Source organism: Taurulus bubalis (genome assembly GCF_910589615.1).
Source record: "Taurulus bubalis genome assembly, chromosome: 16".
Taxonomy (NCBI): Eukaryota; Metazoa; Chordata; class Actinopteri; order Perciformes; family Cottidae; genus Taurulus; species Taurulus bubalis.
This window is the reverse complement of record NC_136604.1, coordinates 11,410,310-11,427,994: the sequence shown is the minus strand read 5'-3', so window position 1 is coordinate 11,427,994 and position 17,685 is coordinate 11,410,310. Positions and strand designations below refer to the sequence as shown.

Sequence of the window (17,685 nt, the reverse complement as noted above, 5' to 3'; positions counted from 1 at the left end):
ACAAAACTATAGCCCGACTTTAGTCCTTAAAACAATGATTCTCAGGGCTAAATTAAGATAAACCTGATGATAGCATCAGTCATGATGACTGAACTGATCGTCATGTGATATTGGTTAAGTGCCCCTGTCAGAAATAATAGAAAATAGAAAGAAAAAAAAAAGTGTAATCATTTGAGCACACAAAAGGTATTACATTACATTAAAAATACTTCACAGCAGTTATATGATATTGTAAAAGATTCAAATTTGACTAATAATTTAAGGACAGAAGTAATGTATGTTTTTAAATAGCTACATTTCAATGAGTTTCAATGACAGAATACATTCTGGTGATTTTCATGTTAAAAAACATAACTATAGCCCTGGCCTCATTGTTTTGATGTTTCTGATCGGCGCAACAGGTATCTGCATATGTTTTGGCAGATAACATGTTTGCATGGTTTATGTTGAAAAATATTTTTAACATAACATCAAAAATGCAGACTTCAATCCTCATCACATATGAGAAATAATTTAGAGTATTTCTGGTCAAGGTATAATGTGTCATTTTGTGAATCAAGGGTATATTTTATTATTTGTTTTGTTTGTTCAGTAAATTGAAAAAAAATCTCACTGAATGTAATTTTGGAGAGGCATCCTTTGGACCGGAGCAGGATGACTGAGTGCTGTGTTGGATCTAATCAGAGGAGAGCGATTGATGCTCGGATCAACAGAGTTTGCTATTTGCAAGCCAGCTCCCTTTTTTTTTTGTTCGACAAACAATGATTGTTCGTGAAAATTAGAGAATGATTTTTTGTGTGTGTGTGTGTGTGTGTGTGTGTGTGTGTGTGTGTGTGTGTGTGTGTGTGTGTGTGTGTGTGAGACAGAGAGAGAAAGAGTGGGAGAGACGGAAAGATATATTTCAGGGATTGGTAATTATTGTGTTTTCAAAAGAATAAAAGAAGATGTCTTGATTTTAAAAGCTGGATTCATTTATCAGACTGTGGAATTGCACACACATCCTAATTACAGTCTGTTGAGCTGAACTCTTCTCCTAAATATATAGCAGATCATTAGACTCAGACTTTTCCCGTATCATCAAATCAGATTAAAGATGGAACAGCTAGTCCTAAAATGTGAGCATAAACAACCGTAACTCTGTTTTTCACAGGAAGAAAAATAACTAAATAAAACTCTTTGGTTTCTGCTGTGTTTGATTTAAAAACACAGCATTGCTATTGGTCATAAGTACTGTTTGATCCCCTGACATTCTGACTATCAGCACACACATGCACACACACACATGCACACACACATGCACACACAGGCACATTCACTCGGTGAGAGTGAGTCACGACAAAACTGGTAAAGGTCAGTCTCCTGTCTACCATCTGAGCATAGATTACCTCCTGTGATCTGTTCCTTTGTGTGTGTGTGTGTGTGTGTGTGTGTGTGTGTGTGTGTGTGTGTGTGTGTGTGTGTCCACCTCACCAATCTGCAGTCATTTTAAACAGCTTAAGGTCCGCAATTCCTTTTTCCTTTTCATTGATCTTTCATTTTCAGTTGTACAAAAGGTCAAATTAGTTCTTTGTTGGAGGCGACGCACTGCTGCTAAAAATCACACTGTTTGAGCCTTATAGTCTGGGCTGTGACTACTTAACCTCCACCTTGCCATGCAATCATACCACATCCATTGCAAAATGACTTTACTTCAGTATTTTAGAAATCCTGATTGCAAAACATCATCGAATAATGTCAAAAAGAAGCTGATTGAAAATTGAAAGCCTTTCTTACTGATTACCTTTAAAGTGCCAGAACAAGAGTTTGGGGGTGAATTTCTCAAGATATTAATGAAAATAATATTACGTTTGTGTGTAAAATCCTTCTTTCATTCTAAGAAATTACAGGCTAGTTTCAACTTCACCCTGCAAATAGACACAACAAGAACACAACACTTTCTTTTTCAGTTAACTTGCAGTGTCTGTTTACTTTTTTGTGATTTGTAGTTAGGACATTCTGTGTAAAATGCTCACTTCATAAAGTCATTAAACAGCATTTTGAATGTCAGGTCAGTTGTGTTGCCTATATTCAATTAGCATTAGCTTATATCTAAATAATGACTATTTTGTGTATTGTCTGTGTTTTAATTTAGTTATGTGTCATTACCCATTTAGGAAATACTATACATTACTTTGCTAATTTTGAAATTGCCAACAACTCCTTGTACAGATTGCATATGTGCATTTTACCATCCACTAGACATTGTCTCTTTTTATCTTCATCATTAAAAACCCAATAAACTGTGAAGTTCACAGCAACTTCTTGGGCTGCTAGAGGAGGTTTGGTACGGGACTTCTTTAAATAACGTTGGCAGGAGTATCTGTGCAAATGAAACCTTGAGTTTCTCAGCACAGATACACATAGTACATGCCTGGCTTTGATTCAGAGTGCAATCTTGTTCCAGCTCCCCCGCACATGTGCATGGATGTTTGATGACACAAAGACACACACACACACACACACACACACACACACACACACACACACACACACACACACACACACACACACTCACTCAAGCACATTAGCTTGCGCATACGTAAGCTCGCACAAATACACACTAATAATTATTTTCCAACGCAAAAACAAAGGAACACCTCACAAAACAGGCAGCCAGCCCCCTCACACACATCCTCAGCCAGAGACCACCCACTCAAATACATATACAGTTCACGACAGAGACGGCTGAGCTTCACTAATGCAGCATCTGTTCTCCTCCCTCCTAAGAGAATACTGGTTAACAGATATATACAGGTTGCCATACGTTCCTTTTCTCTAGGTATGACACATTTGAGGTCAAATAATGTATGGCATTGTAGATGGGAAAACCATTGGGTAGGCTCCAGAGAGGAAACGCCAGGGGGACATCAGAGTGTTCACAGTAGTTATTGGATTTCAAAGATATTGCCTTGGTCAATAACTCCTCAATTCTGTCCAATTCAAGCACAGTAATTTGATTTAATTTGAACTCAAGTATCCATTTAATAGACTATATCTGAGGGAACAAGAGTGTACAAGGTGTTGATGGGAAAAAAACTTGATTTGTGAGACTGATTTCTCCAGTGTACCTCATGAGAGCTGGAGGCTTTCATAAGTCCACAGCAAAATGAATATTCTTTTTTCGAATGACAAATCAATCTTTAAACAGATATCCACGCTGCCTCTGCTGTTTCTCTTCTTTCTCTCCTGTTTCACTTCCTGCTCTCAGCTATTCTCCCGGAGAACAGAAAATTAGTTTGAGTGCAATTAGATTTTAGCACTTCGTCACAGGTCAGCGCAAGTTGAGGTCTAAGATTTCAAAGGTATTGCAGGAGTGTCTGAATGTGTCATTTCCTTTGCAGAAATGAAGACACATGTAATTCACTTATGTGCTCTGCAGGTCCAACCTTTTCGAAACCTATTTAAAGAAAAAATGCATTTCTCTTTGAGTGGAAAAAGTTATTCAAAGGATAAAAATTGGTTCTTTACTTTATACTATGTCAAGTTTGTTTATATGCATTTAGTGAAATCATGAATTATTTGATGCTATTTCTCTTTGTTTTCTCTGTTCAATAAGTGTCCAAACATTTACCAAACCCCAAATCCTTGTCCTTCTTCTTCCATCTCTGCTCCTTTACCTTCATCCCCATCTGTTTTCCTTTGTCTCCTCCGTAATCCCTCTTCCCTTTACCGATAGTCTAAAAGGTACTCAGCTTCTGCCACAGCTCTACGTAAGGTCAAGAGGACATGCAGCTTTATCCAAGGCATGATCAAAAGCAGTATATGTTTGGTTATGCAGCCAAAACCCATTTAATTCCTTGTCTATGTTGGCTACATGTACAAAAAGAATCATAACATGCTTTGTTCTGGGGGTTAATTAGTAGCATGAATAAGTTCTGGCTCGTCCTTTTTGGCTCTGTAATGGAAATCTGATGGGAGATCTAACGAAGCCAGTTGGGCAGCAGAGGAGCATGCTGGGAGAGATTGGAGACGTGGAGTTAAGGACATGCTGTGAGTAAATCAAACATCTCTTATTATTATCATTATGTGCTCTGCATGAGATGCCAGTGTGGAAGTGTGGGTCTCTGTATGAATGTGTCACATGTAAATTAAAATGAATATATGAATATGAGCAGATCATTTGCTGAACAGAAAAAGAAACAGCATCCATTTAGCAGACTTTTCTCCTGCAATTTCTCTTTTACACAATTTGCCACGAATGTCACAGCCCTTTTTCAGATGGAAACACACTCACCCTCTATTTTTGCACCGTTTACTTTGTATATTTATTTGAGCAGCTAAACATATGGGGATGAATGGAAAAGCCCGGAAGATTTAAATGGGATATAAATACAGATATGATTACATACATACCATATTAACATTGTATTGTAGCAAGTGTGTTTTGTTGAGAAAAGCAGGTTTATATTTCAAATGATGATTTAATTTTTCTCATCTTACCTTCTTTGTTTTGTCCATTGACTTCAGTATGGACATATTCAGGTCTTCTAAGGCAGCGAGAACATTTTCATATTCAGAGAGGTGCTGGGAGAAATACTCTTCACAGCAGAACGACAACATAAAGGAGAAAACATTTTGTGAGTTAAACAACTTGGACAGGGCTGTAGGTGTTTTTCTTCAGCAGCGCTGCGTGACAGCTCAGTCACACATAGCCTGTAGGGGTTTGGTCACAGCACATGTGACAACATCTGACATGGTTCTTTCCTTATGCCGGGTCTACGGTGCTGCTGACTGTGACGTAAGCAAGATAAAGCTGGAACAGTTCAGCTTTAGTTTTTACTAATATTACAAGTTGTTCTCATGTAGGTGAAGGATCAACTTACCACAGAGTTCATCAGTGTCCACATTGCTGCAAAACAACAAAATTAGAAAGAGACATTTCAATGAAAATAATAATAATTTCAAAAAAGTTTAAAGGAGGTGCCAGATTAATCTTGTACCTCTAAAACGTTTGCTGGACTACGGTTACGTGAATCAGTGTACGATGACAAATAAAATATGTCATGACATCGTTGTCATAGTTTAATAATTTAGTTGCTTTGCCAGACAGTGAATCCCTCACAGGAGACCCTTTATTTTGCAGAGAGCATTTTAAAGTAGAAAATGTGTCATTGTACATTTTATTCCTTGTTACAATGAAGGAGGTTGGGGAATTACAGGTTTCTATTATCTTCCACATGAACTGTAGCTGTCGTTCACAGGGGAGAAAATGCTGAAGCAATCAATCAGTCCAAATAGGAGAAACCTGTAAGAGCCACAGAGGACGGCAGGAGGAGGAAGACCACTAAAACACTAAACCGAGTTACTCACTGAAAGGTCTAATTTATGTGTCTTGAAACTGGACTGTTTGGAGGTTAGTTATCTACTAATGAGCCATGCACAAGTGAAGCACTTCATATTGTAACAAAAGATGAGCAACATCCACAGTGGAGTTTTGTGCATGCTAGTCCTGATGGGTGACTGCAACTACAAATTATTCATGTACAAATTAAACTCTGTGCATTTCAAACTACACGCAATATTAGGTTTTTTTTTAATGTGAAGTATTGAATAATCGTGCAGTGTGCAACATCAACCTGAGCAGCCTCGGCAGCCTGTCACGCAGCCCTCGGAGCTTAGTGACTTATTCTTTAATTAATACAGGATTCGATTTGAGACTTCCAAATTACTTCTAAACAACTTTGCCATCTGTGAAATGAACACAGAATGAGGCGCATGTTTGTTTTGGTTAAACAGAGTCCATTGAAGTTCTCTGTGCTTCATCAGATAGCACAGTGATGGTGGCTGCAACGAAGACGATATATCTGAACATGCAAATAATATTTGTTTGTTAATCTAATTCTAGTGTTGACATATATGAAATACATATCTCCATCATTGTTGACAAAGCTTAGTGTCTAAGATATCATGATACTCTCATGATGAGGATAACACATTATAACATTTGTCATGGTCATGACAAAATGTTGCACAAAGGAGAAAAGCAGACAATTCAAGCAACAGTTAAAACGTTAAAATACATAACAATTTGTTTTCAGAGTTGATTAGTGGATAAGTTAATTTAAATGTCGAGATCCCCTGGTTTCCTTAGAAACCACAAATGCCAGGGTGAATTACAGGGACATTTATATTAAAATGATGCAGCTCAGCACCCCTATACAGTAACTCTCGTTTTTAAGATTTTGGTGGGTTTGCAACATAGTTTATGAGTGTGGAGATGTCATATATAATAATGATCACATAAAGAAAACTGCCATTTCAGTGAAATAACTGTCATTACTTCAAAGCTGCTCAGAAGAAAAGTTGAGTGTAAAATGAATGGTAAATATTTAACACATGGGTTGAACATGTGATACAGTAACAGCTGACCAGTTTTAGTCTTTATTGAATGCCAGAATTTTCAGTTGACTTTCAATTCCAACAGTAAAGTTAAATGATAGTCTGCAGACTGAAATATTTACTTTTGATTGGAGACTGTTGTTACATTGAGGATAAAAGCTTCTGTTTTTGATATGTTGATGTCATCGAGGCCTGATATCTTGGTGGAAGTGATATCCTCGTTTAGCGCAGATGTAATATCTTTCTTACTTACAGGTAGGGTTACTGACATATATGTCTGTGGACTCAGGTTGGAAAAAATTATAACATAAACAGGCAGTTCATCTGGCCCAAGAATATTTAGAATACAGTTTTAAAATATATAAAGTTTTAATACAATTTTGTTGAAAATAGATTTGTGTGTTTCATGTTTCTGCTCAACTTCACCTGTTCCCACTTTCCCCTCATCAGCCTTGCAGTCACCTGACCTTTCCACCCTGTCACTCACCTGCTTCACTCATTCCCCTTAATCAGTCCCTCAGTACATACACCGGTTCATTTACACGAGACACAAGTTGCCATGTACCTCGTGTCATTACTGGCAAGCCTCTATCATCTGGAACCTGACATCTGTTTCCTTCCATTTAGCTCCTGGTTTGAACCTTAATCTGGTTAATACATCCTGAACTTCACTAGTCCACCTGCTTTGTCTACATTTGGAATATCACAGCAAAATAAAAAACTGATGCTATCTGTGTAAAATATAAAATAGTAAAGTAAATACAACACACTTGCAAATTACATGTCTGCAGACAGAGCATGAGAGCAGAGGCAGCCTTACTACTGGGCTCCTTTATACATGTTTTAATTAAATACAATTGGACAAATGCACCCAAGACTCACTTAAAAGAAAATCAGGCTATAATGACGAACAGACAAAGAGAGAAATAATAGAAAATCTGTCCGCTCTACAGTGGCCGCTGTAATAAGAGACTGCGTATGACACTCCGTCTTGGAAAAGTAAATGTCAGAATTAAGAAAGTATTCTTTATTAATCCCCTTAGGGAAATTGGTCTCTGCATGTAACCCATCCTTAGTAATTTAAGAGCAGTTTGCTGCCATAAGGCACTTTGGGAGAAACTCATGCAAGCCCTTGAGTGTCTTGCTCAAGGGCACCTCACTTTCACCATGAGCTACAGCCACCCCAAAAAATTTATACTTAAACATAATTACAGCTTTGCCTGGAACTGTTGTGGTAAATTACTTTTAAATAAACGTCTTACCTTTGTTGAGATGTTCTAAAAAGGTGGACTTAGAGCAGCAGGAAACACAGTCTTTATAAACCTTCAGCTGCTGCGGCTCAAAGTGTTTCATTTTCTGGTTGCAAAACAATGTTTAATTAAACCAATGAAGGACGTAACGCGATCAACACACTGCCTTGAGTAAATTCAGAAATTAAACAGTGTTAATGAAGTCAAACAAAACTCTTTGCCTCCGATGACACAAATGACAGCCATCATGCTGCTCCTATTACTCATCAGCAGCCGCCACAGCTGAGTGTGGAAGATGCTGACTGACTTTACTGAGCTGACCAAAGCCTCCACTTATGAACATCAACTTCATCGTATTAAAATCTCACTCAGTAGTTTCTTTACGCTTACTTTTCACTTCCTGTATCTTTCTGCATCGTGGTATAGGCTCTCGTGGACATGATGTGGTTCCACAAAGGGGCCGAATTACCAATGAGAAGACCTTTGATGTTTGAGGTTTTATTCAAGTAGATTCGTCTCATCTTTTTTTTATTGTTTTTTTTGACAATTTCCATCAAAGCAAAACTTCACTGAACCCTTGAGTTTTCCTCAAGTGACTTGTTTGATGCTTTCAGTGTTATTAAAGGACTAGTTTGACATTTTGTAAAATGATTATTAGTTCACACATTGACTGTGATTTTTATTGGAACATGATCACACAAATGTATATTTAAAAATATTAAGAACAGAAAAATATTATTTTAAGTTTTACATTTATCAAGTTTAAGAATAATTATTTGTCCAGATGAACAGTTTTTTTTAACGTTCTTGTTTCGTCTAATCTTTAAACCACACCCACAGTTGAGCTTTCAATGACCATTCCTGTGAGATAGAAAGACCTTACATCTCTGCTAAGGACGTGTAAAGGCCACCATGTCACATGACGATGACATCACTTTCACCGAAAAGGCAGGCCGCCATGACGTCAACGCTGGAAGGTTTATTGGTGATTTTGATCCACTTCCAATTAAGTCAGTAAACAGAATAATTTAATTTCAATGGAACAATCATCAAAGAAGAGAAGTCAATATTTCAGAGTGTGATTCAATTTAACAAACTGAAAGTTAATTTAAAACGGCATGCATTCAATAAAGATAAAACATACAATTACCTTTTTTACTGTCATGTCATGCCATGTCACACACACACACACTTATAAAAACAATATATAATACAGCAACTATAATATGTCTGCAATCATCATTAAAATATCAATATAATCTTTTGAAATGACTGTGTTAGCTTTCTGAATATTGTGACAAATACCCTCTTCTCTGCCGTACAAATACGGCAGAGAAGAGGGTTTCTATTAACATTTCCAACTAGTCAGTTGTTCAACCTAAACGTTAAATATTGATTTAATTAACCATCATATTTTAGCCTGAGCAACTTTAAAGTTTGAAAACAAAGAAAAACCTTAAAGTGATGATGAATCCACATTGTTCAAAATCTTAAAGGGTGTTATTAAAGGAAATAATGAAAAAAGGAACGATTTTGGACATAGCCTCCCCATGTTCATGTTCTAGCATCATTTTATACACATTTCGCATTAATTGGACTTGACATTTGTGGTACTGGGATCTACATTTTTTTCAATGAAATCATTAACTAATGAATACATGTTAAAGGGTTAACATTCTTAAAATCTATGAATATTTTGAAGTTATGATCTGGACTGATGTAGGTTAAAGATGTAACTCAGTGAAAGTGACTTTACTATTCATTTATAGTAGTTTTATAGCAGTTTTAGGAAAGGGACATCTGTGTCCTCAAATATTCACATTTTCTCTGCTCCCTGGATGACAAGAAAGTTGGATTTAATTCAATGGCACATGAGTAAAAACAAAGATACCTTACAGACTAAACGGCTGAAAGCTGCCACTAGTTTCATTGTTTCCAAACAGCATCGTGATACCTCTCCTTCATCATCCACATCTCATTTCTGTCCTCCATGGAATACAATAATAACAAGATAGAGTAATGAATGGACTTACTCTGTGTTATGAGTGTCAATTGTGTGGAAGAGCTCCTGTAATTCCTCAGCTGTCAAGACTCCATCAGAGAAGTAGGCTTTGAATTCATCAAAGGACAGCTTTCCATCATCTGGGGACGGAGCACAAATGCAGCTTGTCAACACAGTGTCAGTGCAGCTCAGTCAGAGCTGCAACATCCTGTGAGACCAGGTGGCCATTTTCTACATGATTCCTCATTCCCAAGATTAGTTGTGGGTCAAATGAACATTCTGGTTTGTGTTTGTAAGGAAATGTATCACGAAGGTGAAAAGATTTAAAGGTTATCAGTAGCACAGATTTAAGTAACCATCATTCCATAAGGAACTTTAAATGAATAATGTAGGTCCACTTCTTGAACTGATGAAACTGAAGGTAACTTGAGATAACATAGATGCAGCATGTTATAAAGTGCAGGGGCCAAATCATCAAAAGATATCAAGCGTGTATAGATAAAACTCCATCAACAGTGGAAAAGGAGGTAATAAAATTAACTCCACAGTGCAACATTCTTCCTTGTTTTTACTATCATAGTAAACAACACTGAAGGGTCATCACCATTTGTTCCATTAGACCAACTTGATGGTAATCGTAAACAATTAGTCGTTATTATGCTTTGAGTCTCTGCAATTAAGCTGAGAATAAAAAGGCCCAAGCTATTTGAAATATTCATGAAGTGAAAATAAACAGTTTTGAGGAGCCTCAAACTGAATATCATGCAGCAAAATGTATATAATAAACCACAGGCGACATCTTTTCTCCACACAGCTTCGGCAGTAGTTTCTGTCTGTTTGTGTGACATGAGGTGGCTGAACTTTAAATGTTCTCTGCTGACCTGCTGCTCTGGAGGTGATGTTGAGTATGTCTGTCATGTCACTATGTGAGCCAGAGAGATTTTCAAAAGCAAATGTACACAAATCAAGCGCCCAGTGACTCACTCGATGAGCTCAGAAATAATCTTGGAATGGACCTGACATACAATTGGTGCTGTTTGCACAACACTGAAAAAAAACATGTGGGATGACTTCTTATTTTGCTGCATGACAAGACCTCAAATCATTCCCAGTGAGGGGATAATGAATCATGCCATGTGAATAATTAATTCTGATTATCCACTTTTTCCACTAAGAGAAAATACTTTTTTTATTTAATTTTTCTCTGTCAAAATGTTAAACAAAACAATATTTCAGTTTGTTCCTTAATTAAAAACACTCTAATGTGGTTTGACCGTTTGATACAAGCTGAACGTAACCCGTGTGTCAGGGTTATAATCTACAATACAAAAAGATACTGTCATGTTCACGCGTTGGTAATGTTTTTCAGAAAACTATTATAATAATTAGCAATACATCAGTGATTCCCCTGGACATTTGAGTGGGTCCCGAAATTTTAAAAAATGGTGTGAAACTTGTGTTTGATTTTATACCATTATGATTGTGGTTGTATTGAAAATGTATCTGAAAATTGAACAAATAAAATCCCAAATCTGAAAATGTTGGATAGGTTAGTTTTACAAATCAAGTTATTTAAATGAAATCTACATGTTCAGAGGAAATTAGTGGTAAAGTATTTTTTGACTGCATATAAATGGAGAACATTCTGAAAATGCAGGGCCAGTGTGCAATAAAAGATAGAAATGTCCTGGATCCAGACTACTGCTGACCTAAATGAAATATTAACCCCCATATGGCACGCAAGCTGGTAGTTAAAGGAACTGTTGTGATGATAAGCGCTACAGTTCATGCCTTGGTTGGCTAGTGAGCCGCTGTGTCAGAGGAACCTTCTGGATGCTACTTCGAATTGGCCCTCATGGTAGTTCTGTTTGTTAGCTGGTAATTATGGAAATTCCAGTTCTGTGTGTTCACCACTCGTTCCTGCATCTCTATGCATGAGAAACGTTGCTTTTCAATCTTGTGCTGTTCCATATTACAGTGTTGTCTCTTTGGCCTTCCTTCCTTCTCTGCTCTCACTAATAGATGCTTCTCCACATGTTAACATGTCTCCACACGAGTTGCTGGGTGGCAGTGTGGAGATTGATTGGCGGGCTGGGAGATGCACTTTGTATATTTACACTCAACATTATGATAATGTCGCACAAGATGGTTGAGATAAAAAATAGCAGAATCAACCATCGACCTCCAGCTGCACACCTCCTAGTCTTTAATTGTGAATTGCCATGATAACTTGTTGAACTGGTACAATTTGTTTTTACCCTTTTCTTCATCAATAATCTGAAACTGAACCTCAGTGGGCATGGTCAGTTTCCTGTTTCCATGGAAACTGACCATGATCAGCAGAGAGTCATGATCAGAATTTCATTGAGAAAGTGGGTTTTTACACACGTGAAAGAAATGTTGAAGTGATGCCAAAGACACTGTGTGTGTGTGTGTGTGTGTGTGTGTGTGTGTGTGTGTGTGTGTGTGTGTGTGTGTGTGTGTGTGTGTGTGTGTGTATGTGTGCGAGTCTGGAGGGAGCTTTTGGTGCAATATTTACCATTTTTATCAGCTCTCCGTAAAATCTGTAAAGAGAAAAGGAAAAAAAAGGGACATCATTAAAAGTAAAGTGTGTGTGTGGCTAAGTGTGTGTTTGGGGTGGGAATCATCGATCACACTCTCAAGAGCAGTGTGTCATTAAATTATTGATAGTGCTGTCCCAGAGTCCAGAGGAGATGAAAGGCGAGTGAGTGGCAATGAGAACATCAGCTTAAAAAGGCTCGGACCACCTCAAAATAGCACAGCCCATTTTCCCTTCTTCTCAGGTTTATATTGATGAAGAATCATTTTAACATATGTCTAGTTCCACTCGAGGCTAAATCTGACAGCATAACAATGAATGTGCAAGATCTAAATTTCAAAATGCCATTCTTCTGTGTTTGGATTTTCCTCGCTTGTGGGTCTTGCTACAAAAGGGTAAAAATACTCGTAATATATCCACCCACCTTCTTCTTGCTCTTAGCAGTATGTTGTGTGTTCTGACTTACATAATCTGTTCTAATTTTCCTGCTAATCAGATTGTGTTGCCTCTTCTGTTCTGCCATCCACAACCTAAACTCTATTTCAGTTCTAGGTTTTTCACATCTCTTTACACACACACACACACACACACACACACACACACACACACACACACACACACACACACACACACACACACACACACACACACACACACACATACACACTTCTCTTCTTTTCTCTTATCGTCTCTTCCCCTCTCTTTAATTTTCTTCTCATCTCATATCTCTTCTCTTTTGTTCTCTTTTGTTCTCTTCTCTTCTCATGTCATCTCTTTTCTTCTCATCTTTTCTCTTCTCTTCTCATCTCATATCATCTTCTCTTCTTTTCTCTTCTCTTCTCTTTTGTTTTCGTCTCATGTCATCTCTTTTCTTCTCTTCTCTTCTCTTTTCTTTTCTTCTCTTCTCATGTCATCTCTTTTCTTCTCTTCTCTTCTCTTTTCTTTTCTTCTCTTCTCATGTCATCTCTTTTCTTCTCTTCTCTTCTCTTCTCTTTTCTTTTCTTCTCTTCTCATGTCATCTCTTTTCTTCTCATCTCATTAATCACATCTCATCTCATCTCTTCTCTATCTTTGACATCTAATGAGTAAAATTAATGAATTCAACTAAGAATAGAAGTCAGATGATTCTCTTTCCTGAAGTGAAAATCTGACACCACAGCAGCATTAAAATCATAAAGAAAAACACATATGGAGCCTTATCACATCTGACCTACTCCAGGCTGAAACAACTGTTTGAAGTCAGTGTGTTTAATGACTAACATCCGGTTGAAGCAAAAGCTATAGGAGATGTCTAGAAACAACAAGCTATACCAAGCTATACACTGTGACAACCAACTCGATGACAAGCAGTGGTTTCATTCCCTGCAGAGCACCTGTTCAACATCAGTGAGTCCTTTGATGTTATACAATGCATTCCACCGTTAATAACTCTTGGTTGCCATGTGCATCCTTCCCTGTCTCTGTCACAAAGGGAAGGCAGCCAACAGGTTTATCATTAAGACATTTTGAGCAAATGAAAGAGTAGAAGAATGGGGAGGAATATAATGAAGTGGTGGTGAGGCAGAATGCAGTGCTGTGATACAGTGGAGGCAAAGTACTGATATTATTTGTGATTTAATATTAATAGTATCATTATCTGAGGGAGATCTTATGGAATTCTTCAACACTTTAAACTACATTTTTAGATTCAAAACGTATATCAATATTAGGTTTTGTCTAATTCAGCTATAGGTTTGCCAGCATGAATAACACCCTGACTTTTGTCAAACTAAGAAGACTTATAGCATTTAATTAACTTGATATTTGGTTTTGAACACTGACTGAAAAATGGATTGCAAGCCTTTGACATCCTAACATCGTAAAGCCAAATTAAAAGGTCAGCCTTTTCAAATTGATTAATTGATAAATTCTATAAAAAAGGAACCCTCTGTACTGCATGCATGCGAGGAGCCGTTAACTTGGATGATCGAAAATCCTGTAACCTAAATACTAATATCACTGAAATATAAAAAGTAAAATGCATGTATTTCTTCAAATGCAATAATAATCAAAGAAAATCAACAAGAAAACAATCTGGGAAGCATGATAGTTGTTTCCCCTTTTTTCCTACAGGGAATGCATTATTATCTAGATCATTTGTAAAAACACATTTTATATAACTCTGCATTATGCACAAGTTTTTGCAATAATAGTAGAGATGAAATATATATATATATATATATATTTTTACATAAAGGTTATGATTTTAAAATGCTTTATACTTACATCTATGAAAATCGACATTCCTTTTTTCAGCTCCATTTGAGCTCTGGGCTCCTCAGACACAGACTGAACCTCCTCTGAACAATCCATCTTTTAAAATGTAGCTTCACTTCAAACTGCTGAGGAATGTGTCGGCTTGAACCTCTTATCTGATCAAAGCCAATGGTCAGAAAGAGGGACTGCTTCACGCCGTCCAGAGCTCTGACACGGTCAAGTTAGCCGGAATAAACCACATGACTTCCGGATTAAAGTTTCACAAGTCTGCCATTCATTACAATCTCAATACAATGTAGGAACACAAGTTGTCTGCTCTCTTCTCGTTCCACGCTTTTTTCAGTCAAGTATGATCTAAGTTATTCTGTGGGTACTTTTGAGGCTATTGTTTGAATTGCTGCGACACACCGACACAATCTTTGTGTTTTTATTTTGAAAGCTGTCTTATACTTCCTGTCATGTGCTGGCTGTCTCTGTCAGGCTTGACAGCGCAGTACTTGCCTCAGCTGCTGCTGCGATGAGTCCAAACCTGTATCTCCGTTGGAGCAGGCAAAGTGTCAATCAAAAGCACATTCTGTTTTGCACTTTAATATTGTGGTACACAGGATAATTACTGACAGATCCCTGAAAATATATAATTTGTCTACAGTGACAGACCACTTTTATTAGTTTACATGTATACTGTCTAATATAGGCTACAGCCACATGATAAGCACACATATCGTGTAGTGCCCAGAAAGGAATGCTCGATATATAAGTAGAAACTTGTGTTAAAAGATACCAAGGCCAGGCAAAAGATAATTACAGCTCTCTGTGGCATGTCTCCCTATGGTAGTCATACACAATGTGATACATCATTTCTGACATCTTTTTACATAAAAATATACAAAATAACTAACTCTAACGGTTTCCAAATGTACATGTGCTGCTCCTGAAAGTTCACATGGTTAGATTTTAGTTGCTTGGCACTTCTAGTCGAACTTAATTGATCTTCGTTTTGACTTATTTGATCAAATTGTAACATCAACAGCACCATAAAAAACATTACATCCAGCATTTTTGCAAGCCTTTGGAACAGTGAATTGGGATAATACACTTTAGGGAAAAACACAATAGAAACTAACAAAAGCTTTGCTTGTGAAACAATACAACCTGGTTATGAATTGCATCAGATTGTCAAGTGCTAAATGTTTCCACAATAGTGCAATAATCCAACTCGATGTTCTGGTACATGGTTTGGTTGTAACATTGAATAACAGTTCCATCTAGTGGAGCGTTAGGTTACTACAGTACAGCAGTCAAACTAACTACAAGCATCTGCGAATGTGAAGCATTGAATAAAATCGTTTTCTATCCACGTCTACATATGCAGCATTTACATAAAAACTTTAGAAGAAAGTGGAGGCCACAGAAAGTTTTTTAAGGACTTCCACAAAATAACATTTACCCACAGCTGGGAGAGGCAGGCGGTGAGCAGTGGCAGATGCATGAATGCACATATTGTCTGCTTCACTCCTCTCATTATGAAGTTATGGAGAGCATGCCAAGCAAGGAAATTCCCCTCAGGCTACTACGTTACTGTATTCTCTCAGAAATACATGATGATAACAATTCACACATAAAAAAAAGTATACTTCAGTTTTGTGAGTGTGATATGATTTCCATGAATTACATAAAAAATACATAAAACGTGTCTCCAATGACAGAATGTATCTAAATAGGCTTACATTACTAAGTAATGTTCTTAAAAAGCCTAGAATTCTATATTAGGTGTAGTTTTAGTAAGCAAAGTACATTTTGTTCATAATTTTACTTAAGTAGACTTCATCTAGTCAAGATGCCTCCTGGACGCCTCCCATTAGAGGTTTTCCAGGCACGTCCAACTGGTAGGAGACCCCGGGGAAGACCGAGGACACGCTGGAGGGATTATATCTCCCGGCTGGCCTTGGAACGCCTCGGGATCCCCCAGAATGAGCTGGAAAGTGTTGCGGGTGAGAGGAAAGCCTGGGTCGGCCTGCTGAACCTGCTGCCACCGCGACCCGACCCCGGATAAGCGGCTGATAATGGATGGATGGATGGAGACTTGTACTTGAAATGGAGAATATGGACATTGTGGTATTACTTTCACCTTGGTAAAACGTATACTTCCAAAACTGCTAATTATCAGTGGAGTTTACAACACATATATCCTTCCTACCAGTTAAAGTAAACATGTGGTCTACATTTCTTTACTTTAATTTAAACAAGTAACATTTTCAGATCAAGAAAAATACATAAGATGCATTTAAACATAAAAGGCTTTGTTAAAGGGTAAACAACACACCAGCATGATACATCTACTTATACAAGCTATATTAAAATTAATGTTAACGGATCGGTGTATTAAGCATAATTGTATATTGTGGCATTGCTACTTTTATAAATAAGTAAAATATCTTACACCACTGCTTCCTAATTGATAACGTGCTTAACGGGTTGGCTTTAGCTGGATGTATGGTTGGATTTGAATGCCCTATTCATTTAAGTAATCTCATCTAAATAATTACACTACCACATCGTGACATGCTAGCAGTTTGTTCTGCTCTTGTGGTAGCGGCGGCTGGCAGCAGAAAACCACCATAATTGATAATTGATCCAAAACAAACATCACTTGTCGTAAAACCTGCGAAAGTCTCGCGATGATATGGAGCACTCCGATTGGATGAGAAAGTCAAACGGCTGGTCACGTGTGCTGGGCTCACTTGGCATTCTGGGACACAAACAGTGGTGTATGAATAGCTTTAACAGCGTCAACAGCAGCAGTTTCTAGTGTGGAAGGAAGGCGACGATTAAAAACAACAACAGCCAGCCCACCAGAGGAAGAGTAAACTGTTGTCTCGACTTCTGCGTCTCATTTGTGCCTCCGTTTTACGGGAGAAGCGTACGAGGAGGAGGCGAACGGCGGCTCCGTCTCTGAGATGCAAAGGTGGACTTTATTCTCGCTGCGAGCTAACGTCATTGAGCTAACGGCAGGAGTAAGTTAGCCGTGTATTGATTCATGCTAGTGCGTTACCGTTAGCTGTATGGCAATGCTGGAAGAGTCGTAAAAGTGTATGTTCTTGCAGCACTTGCACTCTGGTCAACTCGGTCTAAAGAAGAATCGGACTGTTTCGTCCCCACAGCTCCATCCGTCCATCGACTCTGTCCTGAGCTGAGGGGTTACAACTCTGAATATGGCGAGTGTTTCACACAGAGACCCC

At 37.8% G+C, this 17,685-nt stretch overlaps 1 protein-coding gene across 1 annotated transcript in view; it reads right to left on the bottom strand.

The window, feature by feature from the left end:
* necab1 (N-terminal EF-hand calcium binding protein 1) overlaps positions 1-14,542 on the bottom strand; it is a gene marked incomplete at its 5' end in the record, with an annotated part of 30,071 nt that extends 15,529 nt beyond the window's left edge. The window contains 5 exons of the mRNA XM_079232030.1: positions 4,480-4,577; positions 4,863-4,888; positions 9,662-9,770; positions 12,170-12,194; positions 14,456-14,542. Coding sequence (XP_079088156.1) covers positions 4,480-4,577; positions 4,863-4,888; positions 9,662-9,770; positions 12,170-12,194; positions 14,456-14,542 — 345 coding nt within the window. The remainder of the gene's footprint in view (positions 1-4,479; positions 4,578-4,862; positions 4,889-9,661; positions 9,771-12,169; positions 12,195-14,455) is intronic.
* Positions 14,543-17,685: the final 3,143 nt, after the last annotated feature.